This window comes from Phyllobates terribilis, unplaced genomic scaffold, assembly GCF_046119375.1.
Source record: "Phyllobates terribilis strain yellow unplaced genomic scaffold, ASM4611937v1 Scaffold_3__8_contigs__length_932513732, whole genome shotgun sequence".
NCBI lineage: Eukaryota > Metazoa > Chordata > Amphibia > Anura > Dendrobatidae > Phyllobates > Phyllobates terribilis.
Window position 1 is genome coordinate 860,809,803 of NW_027362763.1, and position 18,683 is coordinate 860,828,485.

The window sequence follows — 18,683 nt, forward strand, 5'->3', positions numbered from 1 at the left end:
TAGAGAAGTATGGCACCATGCTTTCATCAACCCCTTTCCACTCATCTATTTTGAATCTCCCTTGAACCCTTTGGACTGCTCTTAGAATGGAACCTCTTCTCTTTGTATTGTCTCCTTGATCCCCTTCTGGCTTACCTGGGGGACTTCTTCCTCCTCCCCCTGTTGGGACCTGGGTTGGTGTAACCTCCGTGGCTCAATTCACCCCTGAAAGGTTTGCCATGTTTTCCCTGCTTATCCTTGCAAGAAAAAAAAAAATGGCGTTCTACCCCAGAGTCTGTCTTGAGCACTAGTGTAGGCTCTATATTCCCTAAAGTTTACTAAGCCGCTCCCTTCCAGATCAGTCTCTGCTTGGAAAGCCTGGCTAATCAGTGTTTGCTCTGCAGAAAATGAACTCAAGGCTTTTCTGTTTGCAGGCAAACTATTAGCACACTTCACTGTTCTCTCTGTATTTGCCCACCATACTCTTTAGCTGATAGCTTAGTCGATCAATCATCCAAGCACTCTTGCTGGTGTCCCCTTTTTCTAATTACCATCTATTTGGTTCAGGACTGGGGCTAATTATTTCTGAGGCTACTGGCACTTATTAAGGTGTTTTTTGTGGGTCTTGCATTCAGCTTTGTGCCGTTCTGAACTTTGTAAATGTTTTTGATTGCTTTTATGTCACATGAATTACCGTATGTGTATTTATTTATCTAATAAACTATTATTATTCGGTGCGCAAGACCCATTCTATATAGCTACCTTTTTCTCATTCCTTTATTATACATGCTTTGTTTGCTACATGGCTTTGTAGCACCTATTTTTATATACCTTACTTCCTGGGTGGTGCCGGCTCTCTGTTTTTCTAATACTTTTCTAAGAACAAATTGACACAACTATTCTAAAGGCCAGAAAATCTTTCCCTCCAATGGACTTGTCTTGTCTTTTTTTTTTTAGCTTTCTGTCGAATTTCTCTACAACTTCCTTTTTAGTAGATACACTTCTTGTTTGATGGCTATCATGGACATCCATTGAGTGTCCGCACTTGCCACTTCTTCCTGTCATTCTCCCTTCTGACTCAGTTCGATTCTCCATCCTGTTCCCTCCTTCTGGCTTATGGTCGTTCTTCTTTTCATCGGGAGTATCTAATTTTCTGTCTCATCAGCTCATTAGGGAGATCCTCTGAGCTAAATGGAAAACTGGCCTCTTCAGACGCACAGGTCATTCCTATGAAGCAGTGAGATCCATTTCTTCTTCACTATATGTTTCCAAGGTTTCTACCTGTTCACCTCCCAACAACTATACTAAGTACTACAGGATATACTTTTTTGTGTCCACAGTGTTTGTTTCTTCTTGTTCACAAGGTTTTGCAGACAGCAATGGATAAAGTGACTGGATGTGAAATGCTTAGCACCTTTTCCGAGGGGTGGAGAAAGTGGATTACACTTGCACAAAAATGGGACTTTTGGAACAGTTGCAAATGATGAATCGGCGAAAACACCAAGAAAACCTAAATCTTGTGGCGAACGTAAAAAAAACAAAAACAAAACAGTTGTACACAAAGTGATTAAAAGGCACAAGTGAAAAGATGAATATGGTGCAAGAAAAAAAAGGGGCAAAAGTAGACAAAAAAGGGGCAAAATCACTCCCCTTAGTGTTTGTAGGAGTGTTGCCTGTGTAGGGAAAGCTAACCATTTTGGGCTAGTGGCCTCTTCTCATTGAATATGTCTTACATTGAATTTGATAAAGGATTTATTGTCACCAGGTTTTTGCCGCCTAATCTGATAGCACCATAAAGTTAAGACAGAGACCTTAATTCCCAGTGATGTCACTTACTTACTGAGCTGTTTGCTGTAGTTATCACTAGAATCACTGTTTTATCAGCAGGAGATTATCACAAGGACTAGTAAAACTGATGCCATGTAGTCCTTCATTCTCTAGATTTTAGAATAACCCCGACCACTGATTGGCAGGTTTCTGCCTATGCACAGTGTACTCAGAAAGCTGCCAATCGGTGGTGTTATACAGATCTCCGCATTCAGAGAACTTGTAGATCTGCAGCAAATAAAATGGATTTTATAAAAATACAACACACAGCCCAGTAAGTGATACATCACCGGAATCAGGGTCTCTGCCCCTACATCATGCTGCTTGTGGATTGGGTAGCAAATATCGGGTGATAATTTATCTTTAATAGATTGAAACACAACTGAATTATTGTATTAGAGAATTGCTTTCTGAGCAGTGTGCCAGTGTTATTAGTATTACTTCCGTTACAACTGGGAAAAGCAGTAGAATCCAAGCACCTACTCACAGTATTTTGTAGTGGGCAGAACACAAAATCATCTTTGTGCCATCCATTGGCAGAATATGGGCTGCAGTAACCAGCTTCTATTCCAAACCCAGGTCATTAGAGGAAAAGCTATTGATTAAAGTGGGCTATTCTTATCTTCTTTTTTTTTACTTTTACTGCCAACCGTAGATGTGATGCATTTTTAATGATGTGATCTGTCTTTTCATGTAAGCACTTTTTAGCATTTAGCAGGATTGATTACATTGCAATTTTTGGTGTTCATGAATTATTGCTTGCCATTAGCTCACTGTGGGCTTTTGTTTAGTGTAAATTTAAGCATTTATCTGCATCCATGTTCCTTAACTCCTTTGGACATTTGAGACGGTGCACAATGCCCAGAAGGCCAAAGCTGCATTGAATGGAGCCGACATTTATGCTGGATGCTGCACACTAAAAATAGAATACGCCAGGGTAAGTCTTGTTCGCTCAGTCTCTACCTTTTACTGTTTCCGCATCTGCAGTGCCATTAACCATTTGTTTCATTGCTCACAGCCCACTCGTCTCAATGTTATTCGGAACGACAATGATAGTTGGGATTACAGCAAACCCTACTTGAACAGACGAGGTAGGAGTTTTATAATCTTGTTTCAGACATGGGTAAATGTTGTGTATGGCTCCATTCTGGTTAAGATCAAGGATAGCTTCCTTTTAAAGGTTTTAGTTTAGAAACTACCAATGTGGTGAACGTTCAGATACCAAGAGAAGCCCCCACATGCTGACATGCCTGCAGTACCGTTTCTCTGAACAGATCTATTCCCTGTTTCCCCCTCACTTTCTATCTGTATGCTGAGGGAAGGGATGTATTAACAATCCATAAACTTGCACACTGCATCTCATCGGACAAGACTTTATTCTCCGGCTCAACAAGGCATTCAGAAGTCTAGCGGAGGATCATCCAACAGGCTGACTCTTCATGCATCATATCGGCATCAGCTCTCCGAAAATATCCTTCTTAAAGCCACAGACTTGCAACTCACTGACTGCATTCTGCATGCATCATCATCACCACAGGCTCCTAGAGATGGACATGTGAAAGCCCTCTGCATACTTGCAAGGATTGAATATGGTGTCATTGCTCCATGAAAGCTGTCACCTGGATGCACATTGACTTAAGTAATGCGAGTGCAAATCATCCTTTTCAGGACTTTAGAGGAATGGCAGATCTTCTCACTGTACAGGACTTTCCAGCTGTTCAATCCTTTTGATATATAGGATCTTACTTTATGTAAATTCAGTAATACTGACAAAATGAGCCCAGATGCATGTTATATAAACGAGGGGATATTTTGCACTGTATGGTTCTGCTCTATAATTTCTATGATGTCACACACAAATAATCACAGTTTCATGACCTCTATTATTGGGCTGCCTGGGTGATGTAATGTAAACCCTCCATAATATGAGATCAAGCTTTCTTTATACAGTAAATGTTGGTACCAATACTATGTTTGAGGCGAACTTCACAAATACATGAAGATTTCAGGAACTTGTCCGACTTAGTAGCTACTTTCCAGTTACTCCACTAAAGAGGAACTGTCACTTGCTCAATAAAATTGAGTTAAATACCTTGTAAAAATCCCTGAGTTCCCCAGATTCTGCCTCTCTTTTCCATTTTGCCCTTCATCACTTCATTGCAGACATATTCACATTTGCTGCTTTTGGAGTGGGCTATGTGAAATCTTTGCTTGCAGTCCAACTGGGCGTTTCTTCAGTCTTCTCGGGGACGTGCTCTTTCACCCTTCCCAGACGCTGCCAATCACAGCTCAGCAGCTGGTCTAGCAGTATCAAATACTGCTTAGCTGTGATTGGCAGCATCTGGAAGACAGGGGTGAAATTTCATGCCCTAAGAAAAACTCTGAAATCTCTGCTTTGCAGTCCAACTGAACGTTTCTTCACATATTGTGCTCCAAAAGTAACAAATATCTCTGCAATGGAGTGACATAGCTCAAAGTCAGGGGTGCTCTGGCATGTTTTTCAAGATATTTAACTCAAATTTTTTTGGTGTAAGTGACAGGTTCTCTTTAAAGATTGGAAAATGTAACATGTATATGGATGTAATTAACATCCTGTATGCAGGCCTGGGGGACCTTTTTAAGTTTGTTGTGCAATGCATTTCATAAGATCCCTATTACTCTGTGGTTTGCATGACTTGCAAATCTCCCTTTACACTTAGTTTGAAAGCCGACATGAGGTATAAAAAGCACAACATTAGCACTAATTAAATAGTAATGCTGTACACGTCTATTTATAGTTGTGTGGATTTTAGCAGTGTTCTTAAGACATCTTACGTGTTACATATTAAGTAATTGAGAATGAGTAGGTAAGGTTATTGCTTTATGTATACTATGGTTCCCCATTCTGTCTGCATATATGTTCTATCCCCTAAAATGATGTGAGCATGTTCCTAGAATAGGAAATACCTCAGAGTACTGCACTATAAAAACCTTCTGCTGTATCAGATCTGATTGCCGAGATACTTGCCTAACAAAGCGTCACGTTCCTGCTCCCTAATGCTGCAGTCCCTTCTCGCTAATGCTGCAGTCCCTGCTCGCTAATGCTGCAGTCCCTGCTCGCTAATGCTGCAGTCCCTGCTCGCTAATGCTGCAGTCCCTGCTCGCTAATGCTGCAGTCCCTGCTCGCTAATGCTGCAGGCCCTGCTCGCCAATGCTGCAGGCCCTGCTCGCTAATGCTGCAGGCCCTGCTCGCTAATGCTGCAGGCCCTGCTCGCTAATGCTGCAGGCCCTGCTCGCTAATGCTGCAGGCCCTGCTCGCTAATGCTGCAGGCCCTGCTCGCTAATGCTGCAGGCCCTGCTCGCTAATGCTGCAATCACTTCTCCCTAATGCTGTTGGCCCTTGTCGCTAATGCTGCAGGCCCTTGTCGCTAATGCCGCAGGCCCTTGTCGCTAATGCCGCAGGCCCTTGTCGCTAATGCCGCAGGCCCTTGTCGCTAATGCCGCAGGCCCTTGTCGCTAATGCCGCAGGCCCTTGTCGCTAATGCCGCAGGCCCTTGTCGCTAATGCCGCAGGCCCTTCTCCCTAATGCTGTTGTATGGATTAGAATTAGGAGGGCAGAGATTGGTGTTTGTGCTGAGGTCTATTGTAAAGTGTCTGAATAGATTCTTGGATCAAATTCAGACTATTTGTACATCGGGTGGAAGCTCTAGTCTAAAGTCATGGCTAAATCTGTTTTCATGACTACTGCTAAAATTGCAGGCGTTGTTCAGTTTTATAAAAAACAAAATGGCTGTGATCCATGATTTTGGACACCCAGATTGATGGGGGTTTCTTATATCCAGCGCCTCCATCGCTCCATACACCTGAGCTCCATATGCTGTGTAGTAGCCGTTCTTCAGTACTGCAGCTCCGATTACAAGGAATGTGGATTGAGCTGCAGTACCGTATACTGTATAGAACAACCTCTACACAGTATATGGATCTGTGGTGTTCTTGCTTCATTTACTGTGAAATCCCGCCGGTTTTTAGCTCTAGGTATCACCTGGGCGGTGGGGATACTAGGTGTCAGAACCCCTAATTTAAGGGTAGGTCTTCAATATTTTAGTCTTGGATAACCTCTTTAAATTACCCCAAAGTAAATGTGCCACAGCCGCAGAGCCTGTCAGTGAGACATTTGCTTGAAAGTGTCACTTTCTAGTCACCTATTATTGAATGTGGCCTTCTAAATGACTTCTTGCTCTAGTTACCTTGAGTAATTTAAAGGGCTTGTCCCAAATTCAGAAATGAGTGAAAATGCAAAGTGCTTGTAAAAATAAGCAACTTTGCAATTTACCCTTATTAAAAATCCTCTCTGTTCTTACAAAGGTGTTTACAGCTTATTGCCTAAGGTTACCGGCCACCCTGCAGTCTCAGATTGGCCAAACATCTAGGCAAGGACTGACTGCACATATGCTTTATTGCCTGCTCATGCTGCTATAAAGGTGGTTGGATGCGACCAGCCTCAGTGTCCCTGTGTTTCTCTCATGCTGCAGAGGCAAAGCTGGCTCTGCTAGAAGCTTGGGAGAGTGCTCAGTTTAGACCAGCAGTACGACCAAATTGTCTGTCTTCGGGAGTGTACTGCCCCCAGCAAAGTAGGAAGCCGGGGACAGGGAGCAGAGCGCTCCTCAAGATACATCTTGAGATCATCCCTTTAACACTGAAACACTTTCCAGCTAAAATTTAATGGAACCGGTCATCAGATTTATGCTGCCCGAACTATGGTCTATGTGAATCAGAGCCTAGTATGTATGGTAGAGACCTGTCAATCAACTTAAGCGTGTCAGGGTGAAGTCGGCCAGGGCATTATTAGACTAGTCAGGTCATGACTTAAGGTACCCAACTGCAGCGTTTCAGAGTAAAAACATACTTAAATCTCGGGCTCTCGTTATGGCTGCCTGTGATTCGACCAGCATAAATCTAGTGATAGAAAGAAAAACCAGCTCACCCAAGCTCTAGGCGCATGGAAGCACAAGATCCACTGGACCAGGTGTGAATACGACCCAAAAACAGAGTTGATCCAGCTTCTTGTAAATTTGCAGATTTGTTGAAAAATAGGAGATCTTTTAAAACATGCTATTTACAAAAGCAGCATGGCAGCTACTCGTTTCAAATTCACACTGTGTTCTCTTGTCTGAGCGCTGTTGTTTGAGTTCCGACAAAGAACGCCATGTGCGTTTGAAATGGGTAGCTGTCATGTTGCTTTTGTAAATAGCTGGTTTTAAAAGATCTCCTATTTTTCAACAAATCTGCAAATTTACAAGAAGCTGGATCAACTCTGTTTTATAGATGAATCTAGTGATGTTTTCCCTTAAATTACCGTCTTTTTCGGACTATAAGACTCACTTTTTTACTCCAAAATTTTGGAGGAAAGTAGGGGGGTGCGTCTTATAGTCGATATACATAAATACTGTGGCTGTGGGTGGTGGGGGAAGCGACAGTGACGGAGTAGTGGTGCACAGGAGGCAGCAGCCGCCTGCTGCAGCCTACACTGTGCCAGCTACTAAAGAAAATGAATATTCACTGCTCCCCACGCCATTGGCGTGGGGAGCAGTGAATATTAATTTTCCTTAATAACCGTCACACTATGCCCGCAGCACGGCTCCTGGTATGTATGGCCCCCTTCATCCCTGTATGTATGGCCCTCCTCATCCTTGTGTGTATGGCCCTCCTCATCCCGGTATGCATGACCCCCCTCATCCAGGTATGCTTGGCACCCCCTGATCCCCATCACGCGATATAGAAAAAAAAAAAACTGCGGCTACAGTGTGCGCTCTATTAGGGAGAATGAATGGTCACTGCTCCCCACGCACGCAGTCCCAGCGTGGGGAGCAGTGACTATTCCGGCACAGAGCTGGACACCGCGCTGGAGGAGAGAGGAGGTGAGTATGATTATTTTTTTTCTGTGCAGCGTGACGGGGATCAGGGGGTGCCATACATACAGGGATGAGAGGGGCCATACATACAGGGATGAGGGGGGCCATACATACAGGGATGAGGGGGGCCATACATACAGGGATGAGGGGGGCCATACATACAGGGATGAGGCATGAGGGGGGGCCATACATAACAACAGGGATGAGGCATGAGGGGGGGCCATACATAACAACAGGGATGAGGCATGAGGGGGGGCCATACATAACAGGGATGAGGCATGAGGGGGGGCCATACATAACAACAGGGATGAGGCATGAGGGGGGGCCATACATAACAACAGGGATGAGGCATAAGGGGGGCCATACATAACAGGGATGAGGGGGGGCCATACATACGTGGAAGAGGAATGAAGGTACCATACATACCAGGAAGAGGGATGAAGGTGGCATACATACCAAGATGGGCGTGAGAGGGGCCATACATAACAGGATGAAGGGTGCCAAACATACCAGGAAGAGGTATGAGTGGGCCATGCATACCAGGATGGGGGATTGGGGTGCCATGCATATCAGGATGGGGATGAGGGCCTCATTTAACATGAAGGAGGGGGCCATATATACCAGGATGGGGGATATTAACAGAATTGGGAGACATTACCCCTATAACACGGCATCATGACCACATTTTTTGCTTACATTTTTTTTTCTATTTTCCTCCTCTAAAACCTAGGTGCTTCTTGTGGTCCGGTGCGTCTTATAGTCCGAAAAATACGGTAGATGTACAGCTGCATTTATTGAAAGGGTTATTTTGTATTTGGCTAATACAGTTAATCATTGTGTCACAGAAAGTTGTGCAGTTTTCTAATCTGTATATTTAATTCATGCACAGTCATGGACAAAAGCTTTTGAGACTGACACAAATTTGTTTTTTTTACAAAGCTTGCTGCTTCAGATTTTATAGTGGCAAAATGCTTTAACTCTAGATTTTTATGAAGTGATTAGATGAATTGCTCATGTAAACAAACTATTTATCGGATCATCAAGAAAGAGGTCTAGTTGTTGTGAAGAAAGTTTCAGAGAGCCCAAGAGACTCCCAGCAAGTGCTTACACTGACTCCTAATGAAGATTCAGCTACGGAATTGGTTTAACACCAGTGCAGAGCTTGCTCTAGAATTGCAGCAGGCGGACATCAGTGCATCTGCACACACAGTGAGGCAAAGGCTTTTGGAGGCTGGCTTGGTGTCAATAATGGCAGCAAAGAAGCTCTGCAAAATCAGGAAGTAGAGGAATTGGACTGCAGATGACTGTAGTAATCTTATTTTCTCTGATGAAGCCCCATTCAGACTCTTTGAGACATCTGGAAGAATGATTGTCTGGAGAGACGTACCATCAGCTATGATGTGATGCCAACAGTAAAGCTTGCTGAGACCATCCATCTGGAGGTTTGTTTTTCATCCAAGGTATATGTAAGGGATTTGAACTTACAAAGTAGCCCTATGTTGAGTCCTCAGAGTTATCACTGGCTGATAAAGCAGGGTGGCAGGAATGGCCAATTCGTAGGGTGCTAACCAAGAGGGCAGACAAGTAATATAATTGAAAGACAGAAGAATAGTCTGGGAACAGGTCAAGATCAAAGCAGGGATAACAAGCTAAACAGGAGCTTGGAATTTTAGTATGGTGTTTCGCTGACCCATTGGCCAAAGCAGGGAGCTGGTTACTCCAGCTGGACAGCACACGCTCACACTGCCAGACTAGAAGGTCCCAGGCATCCTTGTCTCAGTGGTCAGACATAGTCTGTACTGCTCTGAGCTCTTGGCTCCATCACGAGCACTGTCCATATAATGAATACTGCGGTGCCTGGTGACAGAAGTAGCAGGAGCAAGTCTAGGAGGAGATGTTACACTGTCACAAGGAAAATGTGATAACCAAGTGGCTCGATAATTAAAACCATGACTTTTGGGCCCATGACCAGAAAACTACCCAGATCTCTCTCCCATTTAGGACCTGTGGTCAATCCGCAAAAAGCTGGAGTACAAAGTAAAGCACAAAAATTGTGATAAACTCCAAGCACTGATTAGAAAAGAATGTGCTGTCATCAGCCGTCATTGGGCCCAGAAGCTGATATTTAGCATTTCAGGGCAAACTTAAGAAGTCTTGAAATATAAGGATCAATACTGTGAATACTGAGTCTTTATATAAACTTAATGTATTTGTCAATAAAAAAATTATGCACTTATGAAATCCTTATGACTTCAGTAACCAGAGAAACATTCGACTAAAAGGTCTAGTAACACTAAAGCAGCAATTTTTGTGAAAACTTAAACTTGCGTCAGTCTCAAAACTTTTGATCACAATTGTATAATTTTCATTTTCCAATTTCTCTGCTTCCAATTATGGAATAGGACTCTTCTGAGCACAATGATTACATAGTTTCTGCGCTGATACACTATGCCAAAGGCGGACATACAATTGGTGCAACCTGAGCAGACGTACAGGGCCCAAGAAGTAAGGGGGCCACTTCTACCAACAAAGCAGTTGGAATTGTGCATTATGGTGAACTATGGAACAGGAAAGGGCCCATATATTCTTGCACAGAGGTGTCTTCTGTCTGCGTCTGCCACTGTACTATGTTGTAAGTGTTAACACACTTTGCCCCTGTGTAATCATCACATTGTAACACATAGCAAACATTCATGGAAATGGTATGTTCTATTACTCCCTACTGTCGCCAGACAAGTACAGAAGCCAAGCTCTTTAAAATGAACTGAACGTTCAATAAAGTTTACCTAAATCATTATTACAGGCGATTATAATGAACTTTGTAATATCAGAGAAGTCGGCTTCCTTCCCCACTTATCAGACACTTCTTCCCTCCCTCCTGCCTTCAGAATTCACCATCCACTGTGAAAAAGCAGCTTAAGTCCGTCTTGCTTAGAGGAGACAGACTGCAGGTGTCATGTGACAGCTCATTACCCTCTATGGGGAGTAGGGAAGAGGAGTGAGGCTCAGGGAAGGGAACAGACAGAGAAACATTGTGCAGATCTGTGTATCACCTCTTTAACCTCATACCAGAGCTGATTCAGATAAAGACAGCTCTGCTCTGCTGTATAATGCCCTGTGTGTGGCTGTAGCTTGTCTCTCTGAGCTAATGGAGGGCAGGCATTCCCCTCTCTGATGTGCTGTCTATAGGAGAAATCACCGCAGTTCGTCTCCTCCTCTCAGTTCCCAGGGGATTGCAGTGTATGGATAGAGCATGCATAGGGTAAAAGTGGTGAGAATGCTGAATGTAAGTCCTATAATAGCCAGAAATGGTGTTATTCCTCATGTCCACACACACAACACCTCATTCTGACTAGTTACTTGAAAGCTCAGTTACCCTTTTAAGTAGGTCCTTACAGACCCAGCTACACTGTGTCCACATCTATATATCTGTAATTGTAGTCAATGTTGTGTAGATGATCAAAAATGGGTAATGAGAAAATGTAGTAATATAATGATACGATACAAGTACAGTGCCTAGAAAAAAAATATTCACACCCCATTAACTTTTCCACATTTTTCACGTTATAGCCAGAAACTTAAATGTTTTTTTATTCGGATTTTAAGCGATCTACCAACACAAAGTAGCAAGTATTCGTGAATTGTAAAGGAAATTACCGTATACATGAATGTCTAATTGTTTTAAAAATATAAATCGGAAAATCGTGATGTGCATTTGTATTCAGCCCTCAGCAGTCTGATCACCTGAAATAAAATCCCGAGTGACCAATTGCCTCCAGAAATCACATAATTAGTAAATTTGAGTCCACCTGTGTGTAATTTAATCTCATTATAATTACAGCTGTTCTGTGAAAGCCTCAGAGGTTCAAGAACATTAGGGATCAAACAGCATCATGAAAACCAAGGAACACACCAGACAGGTCAGGGATAAAGTTGTGGAGAAAAGTAAAGCAATGTTAGGTTATAGAAAAATATCCCAAGCTCTGAACATCTGATAAAGCAGTGTTCAATACATCATCCAAAAATGGAAGGATTATGAGACAACTGCAAACCTACCAAGATATGGCTGTCCACTTAAACTGACATCCCAAGCGAGAAGAGCCATTTTTGAAGGCAAGCCACAAAAAGTTCTGTCTGCAGTTTTCCAGAAGTCATGTAGGAGACGCCGCATGTGGAAGAAGGTGCTCTGGTCAGATGAGACTAAAGTAGAACTTTTTGGGCTAAATGCAAAAGTGTATGTGTGATGGAATACTAGCACTGTTCATCACCCTGAATACACCATCCCCACAGTCAAACATGGTGGTGGCAGCATCATGCTGTGGGGATGCTTTTCTTCAGCAGAGATGGGGAAGTTTGTCAGAGTTGACGGGGAGATCGAAGGAGCAAAATAGGGGGCAATCCTGGAGGAAAACCTGTTAGGCTATGTTCACGCGTTGTGTTTTTGCTGCATTTTATTTCTGCAGGTAAAACCTGCTCTCTTGGCAGTAAGAAAGCAAACTCAAAAAAGCAGGTTTTGATGAGTTTTTGCTGTGTTTTTTTACTGCATTTTTGTCAGGGTACATTTGTCTATTGTGCATGCTTATAAAGCTTAGTGCATAACCTGATTCAACTTCTTCAGGTTTTGGCACCAAAAACGCTGCAAAACATGAACCTGCGTTTTTGCATTACTCATTACTTTCAATGGGTGAAAAACGCTGAAAGAAGTAACATGTTGCATTTTGCAAAAAACACAGCTCTTTGACAAAACAGTCAGGAAAAAACCCATGCATGTCTCATAGACTTTGCTGGTACTGTAAAACGCAGCTGAAAATTTGCATTAAAAAATCAACAAAAAAACGCAACATGTGAACATAGCCTTAGAGGCTGCAAAAGACTTGAAGGCTTGTTTGCAAAGAATGGGCAAAAAATTCAGCCTCTACAGTATATGTGCTAAGATGGTAGGGACATGCTCCAAAAGACTTCCAGTAGCAACTGTGGCAAAAGATTGTCCTATAAAGCATTTATTCAGGGGGGCTGAATAGAAATGTATGTCACAACTTTCAGATTTATATTTTTTAAATATTTAGAAAACCATGTGTCATTTCCTTTTGCACTTCACAAATACTTACTACTTTGTGTTGGTAGATCATATAAAATCCCAGTAAAATACATTTGTTTGTGGGCATAAAGTGAAAAAATATGGAAAAGTTCACACGGCATGAATACTGTCGAACTTGTAAGCTACTGTGGTTGCAACTCGGACAACTGCCTATGTGGCATTGTCTCCAATCTCTCTATCAATATGTGCAAACTGATAAGTGTATATGATTCCTGCTTACTTTTCCTATCTTTATTTGTAATCCTGTTGTAGAGTAAATTGAATGTTCATGTTTACTGAAAAAAACCTATGTATATTTTCCTGTGTTTGCATAAATTCTGTTCAGCATTGATATTTCACGTTTATGGTGTTAACTGTGAATTGTTAATTGTGAAACCGTGTAATACAGGTTATTATTGGATTATGCTGAGACCTGTTGAAAGGAGTCCTCTGTGAAAATGGTGAAGCTTGTAGTAGGAAAAAGGTACTGTTTAATGCATGTGATTGTTATATTACTATTCCTGATGTTATGTTGCTAATATACTATATTGCTATATTTTACCTCAATAATTCCATTTGGGTATTCCATTTTGAGAAAACTGGTCCCCAGACAATCCAGTACTACGGTGTTTCCCTGAAAATAAGTCCTACCCCAAAAATAAGCCCTAGTTTGATTTTTCATGCTTTTTGAAGTATGATTAAAACATAAGCCCTACTCCAAAAATAAGCCGTAGTTGTGGTTCAATAATAAAGTGTCCAGGCAGCTAAAAAAGAATGCAGCAGGACCCATCATCAAAGAAAGCAGTCACCTCCAAAATAATTGCAAACAATTAGAGCTGGCAAGTGCCGATGGTGGATGGGCTCTCACACAGAGATATGCGTCACTGTCCGGTTCCTCGCCGTTCCAGCTGCATTGCACTGCAGCTCTCGTACACAGATCGGGTACAAGTATTATTCCACTTCCGAACGCAAGCTTTCTTTGTGCTTCTGGTCACCCGGGGGAGCCAACCGCTGTCAGGGGGACCTGACAGTGACGCCGATTTGTCTGTCAGAGCCCATCCACTTGCCAATTCTTTTGGGGGTAGAGCAATATTAGCAATCAGTCCAAATAATATGTCTACAGGCCCGCCCCGGAGCACGGGCATATCATTTGCTCAAAACTGCAAACACTGATTCACGAGAACCACTAGACGGATTTCTTCACCTCAGGTATCATATTAATCAGTGCAACAGCCCCAACATGACACTGCCTGTAGTTTACTTAGCAAAATCCTGCTGACACGTTCGCTTTAAAACAAACGTAAAAGCTTTGCAACTGCAAGCATTTTAATGGCGTTTTTTTGCAAGTGTTTTGGTGGGTTCTACAGAAAAAAATCCCAAAATATAAAGAACAATAAACACTGACTACAAACTCATTGAGAGCTGCTGATTTACAGAGAAGTGGTGCAAATGTGATTTATTGTGCAAATGTGTTTAATTTTTGCTAACTGATCTGTTTTATGTAGGAAACACTGTGATTATATACTTGTCGATACGAATGATGCATTCTTATGTATTTTTCGGAAGCTCATTGAAATTTAAATATCTAAAATCTCTTCGGCATTTCCTGTATTTGATTAGTATGGCATATATATAATATATATATATATATATTTTTTTGTGCATGTCCTTTATGATTCTAAAAACTAGTGTGTGGTAAACTACAGCAATTCTGGAAAAAAATAAATTAAGGGAACACTTATATCACACATCGGATACTGATTGCCCAAAAAATTCAAGTTGAAAACCTTTACTGATATAAATTGTGCAATTCATTGAGAATAAAATGACGTAACTGACACGAAACCTAAAATTGACCAATTGCGGTACATATGCCACCCTTCTATGGAGTCAGTTTCTGACAGTTTGGTCTGAACCATGGACACTAGCACGGTTGAAGTAATTGTGTAGGGCTCTGGCAGTGCTCCTGCTCCTCCTACTCGCACAGCTCTGCAGATACCGCTTGCTAGATTGATGTCCGTGTCCCAGCATCTGCTCTGTGCTCTTCAGATTGTGCTGGGAGACGCAGGAAACCTTCTGTCGATGGCTTGTATGCATGTGTCCATGCCAGGGGACCAGGACTACCTGGGCAACCTAAATTGGCTGCTGGTACTCCTTCATACTACCATGACAAGGATATGGGAAGCAAAAAACAGTCAAAAAGGATAAGGAGAGAGTAATTATATCTGTGGCCACCATCTGCAAAACCATTCCCGTTTTGGAGGTTGTCTTGTTGCTGTCTCTCCATTGCGCCTATTGTCGCTTTCATTAGAAAGCATAAGTAATTGTTTATCGATTTAACCTATATTGTTTCAAAGTTGACAGAATGATGGTCCTGAACTTTAATTGACTTTTGGTAATGCCGGTTTCATACATCTGTGTGTTTCAGTTTGAGTACGGACCAAGATGTGTGGACCGATCGCAGGTCTTCTGACCAGAGATTGGGTCACAAGACCACTGGTCTTTATTTGGACCACAAAACACTGATGTATGAAACTGGCCTTATACTGTGATGCTTAAGTATTCCCTTAATTTTTTTTTGTGTTGTAAGTTGAAGGAGTTGTACATTTTGTGTGGTTTCCTATTTGCAGTCAGCTTATTTTTGGGAATCTTTGAAGAGGAGAGTAGTTGTACAAACTGAATAATCCCTTTTAAACATTCATGCTGTTTTATGCAGTTTATTGAATGTGTTCTAACTATGTAATATATACTCTGCTGAATTGCTGTACCTCTGCACTAATCTTGTGAGCCATGGCGGCAGAGGCAGGTTTTGTTTGCCTTCATATGTAGCATCCATAGTGATCATTATACTTCCTTTTCTAGTCTACTGTTCTGTTAGTTGAAACTTTTTTTTCAAATTGTATAGAATGATTCAGATAATCAGTAAAAAGAAGAAAAAGGCTTTTTTTTTTATTTTTTTTTTTAAGTTAACTGCAACGTTGTATGCTTAACCTGGACATTTTGCTCTATTCTAGATCGGGGCAAAGGACGCCAGAGACAAGCAATTCTGGGAGACCATCCATCATCCTATAGATATGATGGTTATGGTACGCTACTTTTATGATGTCATGTAATCATTCCAGTTCTGTTTATAAGACCACCTGCTAAAGTTAGATTCACACTGTATTTAGCAAGGTTTTCATCTGCATTCTTGAAAAACAGTATTTTACGTGCCACTGACAGTGAAATTCGGTAAAGGAAAACAAACTGGGTTCAAATGGACTTTGCTCTCCTTTGCAGCTGTATCCATCTGTTCAGACATGCACGAGAACATAGTCAACTACGAACAGAAGTCACGAAAGCCCTCCAGAAAGGCATGGTGACTCTTGGATCTCTTTTCTTAAGTTAGTAGGGAATTTAAAATTAACTTTTGTCACTGGTCATTTAATTCTTTAGATGCCATAGTCTGTAACAGCCACAGCATTTAAAGTATTTTGACAGAGGAAGGTGTCTGCCTCTTGTCAGACCATTTTTTTAATTCTTCTTAAGGCACCACTCCAGAGGGTTGTTTTTTTTAAATTTATTTCAGCACTGGAGTTGTGCCACTAATGTAAGTTCCCTGCGCCTAGTATCATACTTACCAGCCGCCATCTTCTTTTATCCCCGTTGTTCCACTCGTCTTCTGCAGTTTGTGACCTGCCGGATCGCTCCAGTGTTTGCTGGGCGAACCGTAAGTCTCAACTTAATGCAAGTCTATGAGATTCAAAATGAGACTCTCATAGACCAACATTGAGAGCCTTTGACTGTTACCTCTGACTTCCGGTCAGTCAGAAGTTGTGGTCACAAGTTGGGAGGCTCAGGACCCGAGCGGTGCCGGGAACTGCTGAAGATGGTGGCTGGTGACTATAATACTGGGGGCCGGGAAGTTAGATTAGTGGCACCACTCCAGCCTTGAAATAAAGAAAGCGGGTGCATACATTTTTTATCTATATTTTTTTTATATTAAAGCACCCTTAATTCCAGGGTGCTGCTATACAGTACATATGAAAGAGGTGCAAACAAGGGGTAAACTACATAACATAACATGAGTAGGAAAACACACTAAACACAAGTACAATAAACATGACCAAATGAATGACAGACTGATACATACATGCATGCTTTAGGTCATATTGCCCTAATCCATTCACATAAAGTACAGTAGCATATTAAGCATATTAGGAGCATACTGTTAGAAAGTAATATAGAGCAGTTTGGAGGCAATAGCAGCTACCTTAGAGGTATCCTTAACAAGCACATGGTGGTCATATGTTAATTTGAAACTTTGTGGTAAGCAGACTACTTTGGTTGGCACACTCATGCAGCTCACAAAAAATTCACAAACTGTTTAAGCCTTTTCATTTTCTACATCATAATATGCCGGTGTGTCTTGGTGATATTAGGTATTTTTGTAATAAAGCATGGCTCAACATCTTCCTTCCTTTAAATGTTCCTCATAAATAAAATCTGACATCGGTCTCTTGCAGGTTCTATTTTAAAGAAAATGTATCACCCCAAGCAAAAATCAGACAAACCGCTTCATGCAGAACTTTTTCTTCTGTTCTAAAAACTGACCCAATATAAAAAGTCAGGCGAACCCTATGATATTCAGTGGGGTTCCTCCGCTTCTGTCTGCATCAGTAATGCAACAGATCTGTTTTGCATGTGAATGCCATTTGCAGTTCCACTAACCCAGGGATGTCGAGCTGAAATACACAAAGGGCCAAAATAAAAAACTTGGACAAAGTCGCGGGCCAACCTTGATATCTATTAAAAAAATGTCTAAAATTGAAGTTTTTCCTTATTATCAAATTTAACGATGAAATATGGAAACAAACTTAAAGGGGTTGTCCCATGAACAAAATACATTTTAATTAATAGATTTTAGAATAAAATAAACACATAATCACAAATGGGGCATACTGGAATAATATTATATGTTATGTAAGAGCAGTAAAAAGCATGTGGCCCAATGGTCTAGTTTTAAATATGTAATCACAAATGATAAAAAATCTTGAATTAATAAATAACACCGATAATGAAGTATGATGCCAACAATAGTGTCCCCCAAAACACAGTATGATATCTCCACAGTGACTTCCTCCACACGCACGGTATGATGACCCTGCTGAACCCACCCCTGCAAAGTATGATGCCCCATCTGTGATCCCCAAACAGTCCTCCATACAGAATAACGGGCCCCACATATTCTTCCATACAGTATAATGGGCCCCACATAGTCCTCCATTCAGTATAATGAGCCCCACATAGTCCTCCATACAGTATAATGGGCCCCACATTGTCCTCCATACAGTATAATGGGCCCCACATTGTCCTCCATACAGTATAATGGGCCCCACATTGTCCTCCATACAGTATAATGGGCCCCACATTGTCCTCCATACAGTATAATGGGCCCCACATTGTCCTCCATACAGTATAATGGGCCCCACATTGTCCTCCATACAGTATAATGGGCCCCACATAGTCCTCCATACAGAATAATGGCTCCCACATAGTCCTGCATACAGAATAATGGCTCCCACATAGTCTTCCATACAGAATAATGGGCCCCACATAGTGCTCCATACAGAATAATGGGCCCCACATAGTGCTCCATACAGAATAATGGCTCCCACATAGTCTTCCATACAGAATAATGGGTTCCACATAGTCCTCCATACATTATAATGGGGGAGGCCGTGCCTATTTGGCCCACGAGCCAGAGTTTGACATGTGCTCTAACCGGAGCAGACAAACGGAATATGCAAACGAAAATGCAACCTTAGGCTAACTCCCTGCCAAAGCTGGGCTCCTTCCCCTAACATCAGAGCGACACAGAATGTTTGTAGGGAAGTTGGGTGAACTAGCTGTCGTCTAAATGATTATTT

General features: G+C 41.9%; 1 protein-coding gene across 1 annotated transcript in view; it reads left to right on the forward strand.

Annotated features, from left to right (window-relative positions):
- The window catches only part of LOC141257720 (heterogeneous nuclear ribonucleoprotein L-like), an 88,713-nt gene that overhangs the window by 32,505 nt on the left and 37,525 nt on the right, over window positions 1-18,683 (forward strand). Inside the window, exons 5-7 of the mRNA XM_073672614.1 lie at window positions 2,647-2,743; window positions 2,825-2,897; window positions 15,789-15,860. Coding sequence (XP_073528715.1) covers window positions 2,647-2,743; window positions 2,825-2,897; window positions 15,789-15,860 — 242 coding nt within the window. The remainder of the gene's footprint in view (window positions 1-2,646; window positions 2,744-2,824; window positions 2,898-15,788; window positions 15,861-18,683) is intronic.